The 7,753-nt window shown below is 43.9% G+C and overlaps 1 protein-coding gene and 1 pseudogene across 1 annotated transcript in view; one reads left to right on the plus strand and one right to left on the minus strand.

Annotated features, from left to right (window-relative positions):
* Positions 1-84, plus strand: part of LOC103068799 (activating signal cointegrator 1 complex subunit 2 pseudogene) — a 4,092-nt pseudogene extending 4,008 nt beyond the window's left edge.
* Positions 85-333: 249 nt separating this feature from the next.
* Positions 334-7,753, minus strand: part of APOBEC3A (apolipoprotein B mRNA editing enzyme catalytic subunit 3A) — a 42,775-nt gene continuing 35,355 nt past the window's right edge. Inside the window, exons 7-8 of the mRNA XM_007454106.1 lie at positions 485-680; positions 334-374 (exon numbers count right to left, since the gene is read on the minus strand). Coding sequence (XP_007454168.1) covers positions 334-374; positions 485-680 — 237 coding nt within the window. The remainder of the gene's footprint in view (positions 375-484; positions 681-7,753) is intronic.

Here is a 7,753-nt window from a genome sequence, read left to right on the forward strand (position 1 = left end):
AGCAGGGACTCAGTGGACCTGAGCCAGGTACACAAGGGCAGGAGGAAGGCAGCCGCAGGCCCTTCACCATCCCTCAGGTGCTGAGAACCAAAGTGCACCATCCCTCAGGTGCTGAGAACCAAAGTGCACCATCCCTCAGGTGCTGAGAACCAAAGTGCACCATCCCTCACGTGCTGAGAACCAAAGTGCACCATCCCTCAGGTGCTGAGAACCAAAGAGGAGGATGAGGCCCCCAAGCCCGACCATCTTGTGCAGGACCCTGCAGTACTGCAGGAAAAAGCAGAAGCCAGGTGCATGGCCTTCCTGGTCAGGAAGGGGTACCAGCATGACAGCTCAACGGTAGTGGCTGGCAGCCCCCGGGGCCACGGGCAGAGCTGAGAGACAACACAGGAGCGCAGGAAGAAGGAAGCCAGCAAGCCACATGAGCCAACCACAACCAGAGAGCCATGGCTGACCGCAAAAGAAGCTAAGGCAGGATTCCAACCTGAGGCTGCTGTGCCAGGGCCAGCCGGACCTGCCAGGCTGAGGTACCATAGCCTGGGGCTTCCTCGCCAGTTGGCCCCCTGCCAGGCCCCAGGTTCAAGTCCACCCCTCGACAGCCTCAGCTTCGCAGCCCCTGAGAAGGCCGCCTCGTTGTCTGCCAGCCGGCCATGAGCGCCTTCCTGCAGAACGCACAGTGCCTTTATCCACAGCGGAGGAACCGTGCGGCCAGTGCGCAAGTGCAAGGGACGGGGTTGGAGCCCCAAGGCCAGTCCCCAAACCTCGTGCAGCCGGACACCACGTCTCTTTCTCCCTGGACGGCAGGAAACCTGTGTATTCAAAAACAAAAACAAAAAACACACAAAAGCCCTGCAAATAAAGTTTTTGACCCTTTCAAAAAAAAAAAATCAAGATTATTGTAACCCCCCAAAATCAATTGGAGGAGGTTTTGCTGCTTTGGTATTTCTGGAACGTTAAGAAAACAAGTCTTAAGATGTAAACATAGATAATGCTTAAATAAAAATCACCACAGCAGGATGAGACGGCGCTGTTATTGCCTGAGCGAGCAGCAGCCCTCTACTGTTGTGTTTCTGCACAATTCGTCTCGTGTGATGAGCTTACTTTCAACCCTGTCATAAGAAACTACAACATTTGGCGCCCGAACAGGGACCTGAAGGTAAGTATCGAGGTCACGCGAGACCGGAGGGGATTTTTGTACGCTAAAGAGAAAAGCGAAACCTCCGGGAAGAATAGAGTCATGGGGAATTCTCCCTCAGTGGAATGCCACTACGTTAGACTCCTGAAACAGTTATTACGGAGTTCTGGAGTGAAAGTGAAACAAGAATCTTTTGATGAATTGTTTGCGGAGATCCGTAAACACTGTTACTGCTTTCAACCTACTGGTCATAACCAGTTGAATTTAAAAGTTTGGAAACAGGTTATGCGAGCATTAAGAAGAGCTCATCAGTATGGAGACCCTATATCTGTCCGTGTCTGGTCTCTTTGTAATTTAATTTCCCGTGCCCTGGAACCATTACAATCTGAGACTGAAAGTGAACGTGGGGCGCGCTCTCAGCGTCCGAATTCTGCTCCCGATCGCTCTGCTACTTTTCGTACTCTGTTCCGTGAATCTCCTATAGAAGACCTTCCTCCGCCTCCTCCTCTTATGTCTGAGCCAGGAGAGGATTTTTCAGGTTCCAGTGATGAAGGGGCTTTTTCTTTCTTTTTTTTTTTTTTGAAGATGTTGGGGGTAGGAGTTTATTAATTAATTTATTTATTTTTGCTGTGTTGGGTCTTCGTTTCTGTGCGAGGGCTTTCTCTAGTTGTGGCAAGCGGGGGCCACTCTTCATCGCGGTGCGCGGGCCTCTCACTATCGCGGCCTCTCTTGTTGCGGAGCACAGGCTCCAGACGCGCAGGCTCAGTAATTGTGGCTCATGGGCCCAGCTGCTCCGCGGCATGTGGGATCTTCCCAGACCAGGCCTCGAACCCGCGTCCCCTGCATTAGCAGGCAGATTCTCAACCACTGCGCCACCAGGGAAGCCCTGAAGGGGCTTTTTCTGATGATGATAAAGATCGGGAGCAAGTTAGCAAACAAAATGAGATGCCACCTTCTCAACAGAATGAGATTTCTGATATACTTACAAAGTTGAAAATTTTGATGGTTAAATTGGAAGAAAATAAAAACAATGCTACCACCCCTTCATATCAGGAGCCATGTCCTACTATTCCTTCGGATCCTCCTTTAGAATTAGCAGCGTATCCTGCTGGAGCCTCTCGTCAGTTTCGATTTCCTCTAAAACCTGAATTTAATAAACTTTTATTGGAAGAAGAGATGAATAAGGAAGAAAAGCAATATTCTGAAGCATTTTTTGCTTTCCCTATAGTTAGACAAGCTATGCCTGCTAATAATCAATTTCCAAATGGATATATGAACGTCGAGTATAACCCTCATGATTTAAAAAAATTTTAAATGCTAAAAGAAGCCATTAATGCATATGGGATGCATTCTAATTATGTTCAAGGACTTTTGTCTGGGTATGCTTCCGAAAACATATTAATTCCTCCTCCAGGGCCACTTTTAGAAGAATTAATAGGAGCAGGCGCATTTAGTAATCTACAAGCTCAAGCTCAATTTGACGATTTACGAATCATTCAAATACGTATGTGTTGTTTGCGAGCACAGTTACGAGTGGAACCCCCTGGAAGAACAGCACAATCTTTTACTAAGTTAATGCAAGGGCCTGGTGAGCCTTACACTGATTTCTTGTCTAGATTGCGTGCAGCCATTCAAAGAGCTGTAGCACAAACAGAAGTGCAAGATTTATTATTACAATCCTTGGCCTTTGAGAATGCAAATCCTGAATGCCAGATGGCATTGCGCCCTTTACGAGCTGTAAATGCTCCACTTGAGGAGTATATAAAAGCTTGCCAGGATATTGGATCTCCTACTTACCAGCCAATGAAGTAAATTGTACTAACCATACTTACTGGACTTATATTCCTAACCCTCCTCTTAAATTGGGGGTTACCTGGTGGGATGCCCCAATTTTTGTATATGTAAATGAGTCTGGATGGTTGCCTGGTCCTTTTGATGATAGAGGCCCTTTGAAGCCAGAAGAAGGAAGGATAATAGAGAATTACACGGTGGGTGTTAGTGGACCTCCTATTTGTATGGGAAAGGGAGATCATTGCCTTAAAATGAATTATCAGGCATGGTTAAGTGTTGTCAAAAATGAAAGCAGATATCATGGGTTATATCTTTTGAGTGCTTATAGTTTTGAAAATTCTAATTCCACCCTTGATGAGAATGTTTCCGTACCCTACTTGCCTCCATGTCATGTGCCTCTTGTAGATCGATTATCGGATTGGGTCCATTGGACTCGATGCCGAGGAGAAATGGCTCGGGTTCTTGTTAACACTTCTTGGGGAAGCATCATTGATTGGAGCCCTTTTGGTCCCGCCCGAGGAAAAAGGGGTCTGAAGAATTTACACTGGCATAGAGAGGATAACACTATTTATAGCAATACTATTAATGATACCATAGTATGGCATGCTGGACGGTTTTCTCCTCCTGGTCCTCATTTAAATGGATATCCTATCCAAAAGGATTTGTGGGAGCTTATGGCAGCTTTGGAAAAGATTAATGCTTGGGTAGGACATATGGCTAACCAATCTGGAAATTATAGTTTGACTTTTCATAAAAATGTTACTCGGTATACTCGTAGTTGTGTAAAATTACCTTATATATTGTTGAAGGGACCAGCTGAATGGAATGAGACTCTAGGTATTATAATGTGTAAAAATTGCTCTCTGTATACCTGCATTAACTCTAGTATATCTTTTAACATATCTACTGAAAGCTTGTATATTTTACGAGCTCGGACAGGTCTTTGGCTTCCTGTTAATCTTGGAAGGGAATGGCAAGAATCTCTCCCTATGGCTGTTTTGCAATATTTAGCTGATGCATTAAAAAGAAGTAAAAGATTTGTAGGAATGTTGATTGCAGCTGGCATGGGTATTATAGCCATAACAGCTACTGCTGCAGTAGCTGGAGTTGCTTTAGAACAATCTATTCAGACCGTTGATTATATAACTGATTGGCATAAAAATTCTGAAATGCTTTGGTCCTCTCAACAACAAATTGATTCGGAAATACAGTCGGAAATAGCAGACTTACATAAAGCTGTGGTTATGTTGGGGGACCAACTTGTAAATTTACAAAGACAAATGAAGCTACGTTGTGACTGGAATCAAAGTGCCTTTTGCGTCACTTTGGTTCCATATAATCAGTCTGCATTCCCCTGGGAAAAAAATTAAAAACATCTATCACATCACAAAAATTTGACAGAAGAAATTGTGAACTTACAAGGGGAAATTCAACAAACTTTTCAAAAGAGATTACGACTTAATTCGCAAGAAGTATGGACTGGAATTATTCAAGGCCTTAATAATTGAAATCCTATGTCTAAATTACATGCTTTATTTGGTTCTACCGCGGGATTGTTAATGATCATTATAATAATAATCATATGTTTAATTGTAGTCCGACGACGATTGAAAGCCACCCGCCATGCAACATCGCAACAAGCTGCCGTGTTCTCCTTGATGCTGCACAAGCTGCAAAACAAAAAGGGGGAAATGTAGAGAAATAACTGAGGACATGGAAGGAGACGTGACCCATGAGCCCCCCATCCCCACCCCCGGCAAGCTGGGGGCGTGCGAAAAAGCCAGAACTGCAAGCAGTCCTGGCTGCTTTGGGCACTGATCCATGAAATGTCCTCAGTATAATCAGAATGATGGGAACACAAGGAAATGTCCTTGAGTTGCTTTTGCGCTCAAGGACGAAGCACGGCATGTCTTCAAGAAAGCCCATTGTTGCTTGTATAATCAGTAAAATTGTATAATCAGTAAAATTGCTGCTTTGGTATTTCTGGAATGTTAAGAAAACAAGTCTTAAGATGTAAACATAGATAATGCTTAAATAAAAATCACCACAGCAGGACAAGATGGCGCTGTATTGCCTGAGGGAGCAGCAGCCCTCTACTGTTGTGTTTCTGCACAATTCATCTCATGTGATGAGCTTACTTTCGGCCCTGTCATAAGAAACTACAACAAGGAGGTTTACGTTTTTCCTATTTCTTGAGAAACTTTAGTTCTGATCCTTATAGGGTTGATTGAACTCAGCATAAAACCTCCTGGGCTGGTAACACGATATGGTTGTTTATGTGGACATTTTAACTAATAATTGTATTTCTTTAATGGTTTAGGGTTAATGCTTATGTTCTATTTCTTTTTTTTAAAAATAAATCTATCTATCTATCTATCTATTTATTTATTTATTTATTTTGGCCGCATTGGGTCTTTGTTGCTGCGTGCAGACTTTCCCTAGTTGTGGTGAGTGGCCGCTACTCTTCATTGCGGTGCGCGGGCTTCTCACTGCCGTGGCTTCTCTTGTTGGGGAGCACGGGCTCTAGGCGCGCAGGCTTCAGTAGCTGTGGTGCACAGACTTAGTTGCTCTGCGGCATGTGGGATCTTCCCGGACCAGGGCTCAAACCCATGTCCCCTGCGTTGGCAGGCTAGGATTCTTAACCACTGAGCCACCAGGGAAGTCCCTGTTCTATTTCTTTTGGTATCATTGCTATTTTTTTTTCTAGAAAGTTGTTCTTTATGCCTAATTTTTCAGATTTATTGGCATAAGTGTGTTCATAGTATTCTCTTCTGACTTTTTACACCTCTATAAAAGGTATGGAGACTTTTTACAGTGTCTATAGTTATGATCCCATTTTATTCATAATGTATTTTTGCTTTCTCTTTTTTTTGCAGAGATTTTTCAGCTTCATCTGCTTCAAAGTACTAGGTTTCGATGTTAATCCTTTTGCTATTCCCTTTTCTTGACCTGACCACTTAAGCTTCAAATATCAATTTTTTTCTTTTCTAATGCATGCATACGACACAAATTTTCTCTTAAGTACTGTTTTAGCTATATTCCACAAATTTGCTTTCTATTGTTTTAAATAATCAGTGAGTTCTAAATATGCCCAGTTTCCACTACAATTTTGTCTTTAGCACATGAATTATCTATCAATGTGGTGGTCTAGGTGAAAGCAGGGATCTCATTCAAATCCTGATGACTTAGCTTGAGCCCACTGGAAATCAATATCCAACTGTCTGTGGATACGAGGATCAATCAGGGCTCAGCCTTCATCATATCCCCAAGAAACAAATACATCTCACACAAAGCAGAAAGAACATTAAAATTTTACTAATATTCTTGGAAAGATGGAGGAAGAGAATAACACTCCAGGGATGCATTAGTCAGGGTTCAACCAAGAGTCAGAGCATCTGCGATATATACATTTCCTATAAGGACTTCCCTTTTTTCCAGCTTTATTGCGGTATAATTCACAAATACAATTGTATTTATTTATAATATACAACACGATGACTTGACACACATATACATTGTAAAATGATGACTACAATCAAGTTAACACATCTGTCACCTCTCAGAGTCAACTTTTGAATGGTAAGAACTCTTAAGATCTCCTCTTAGCAAATTTCAAGTCTCCAATACACTATTTTTTTTTTTTTTTTTTTCCTGTGGTACGCGGGCCTCTCACTGTTGTGGCCTCTCGGCGCAGGCTCTGAACGCGCAGGCTCAGCGGCCATGGCTCACGGCCCCAGCCGCTCCGCGGCACGTGGGATCTTCCCGGACCGGGGCACGAACCCGTGTCCCCTGCATCGGCAGGCGGACTTTCAACCACTGCACCACCAGGGAAGCCCCTTTTTTAAAAAAAAATTTATTTAATTAATCAATTTATTTATTTTTGGCTGTGTTGGGTCTTCATTGCCGCGCATGGGCTTTCTCTAGTTGTGGCGAGCGGGGGCTACTCTTTGTTGCGGTGCATGGGCTTCTCACTGAGGTGGCTTCTCTTGTTGCGGAGCACGGGCTTTAGGTATGTGGGCTTCAGTAGTTGTGGCATGTGGGCTCATTAGTTGTGGCTCACGGGCTCTAGAGCACAGGCTCAGTAGTTGTGGCGCACGGGCTTTGTTGCTCCGTGGCATGTGGGATCTTCCTGGACCAGGGCTTGAACCTGTGTCCCCTGCATTGGCAGGTGGATTCTTAACCACTGCGCCACCAGGGAAGCCCTGTCAGGCTTATTTCATGTAGCATAATGGCATCCAGCTTCACCCACATTGTCACAAACAGCAGGATTTTCTTCTTTTTATGGCTGAATCATATTTCATTGTGTGTTTATATATATATATATATATATATATATATATATGCAATATCTTCTTATTCCCCTCATCCATTGATGGGCACTTTGGTTGTTTCCATATCTTGGCCATTGTGAATAACGGTGCACTGAACATGGGACGTATCACAAAGCGATCTCTCTCTCTGACATCCTGATTTCATTTCCTTCTGATATATACCCAGAGGTAGGATTACTGGATCACACGGTGCATATAAGAGTTTCTTACAGGACTCTGACTTTCTGCAGTTGTGGGGGCTTGTTAAGCAGTCTCCGTCAGGTGTTGTCTTATGTCTGATGCTGAAGTCTGCAAGAAAGTAGTTGGGAAGGAAGATGGACGTAAAGTGTGGGAGAGTAAGAATAAGCTGGAACCCTCAGGACAAGCTGTGGAGCACACAAGGGTAGACAGAAACCCATACAATCATTCTTGCCTCTGACTTTAGTGGTCTGGGTGTCCTGCTGAGGCCCTTCCTCTGGGAGCTAAAGACGCAGTATGATGCTGGAGGGGGTTGTAG

This window comes from Lipotes vexillifer, unplaced genomic scaffold, assembly GCF_000442215.2.
Source record: "Lipotes vexillifer unplaced genomic scaffold, Lipotes_vexillifer_v1.1 scaffold382, whole genome shotgun sequence".
Taxonomy (NCBI): domain Eukaryota; kingdom Metazoa; phylum Chordata; class Mammalia; order Artiodactyla; family Lipotidae; genus Lipotes; species Lipotes vexillifer.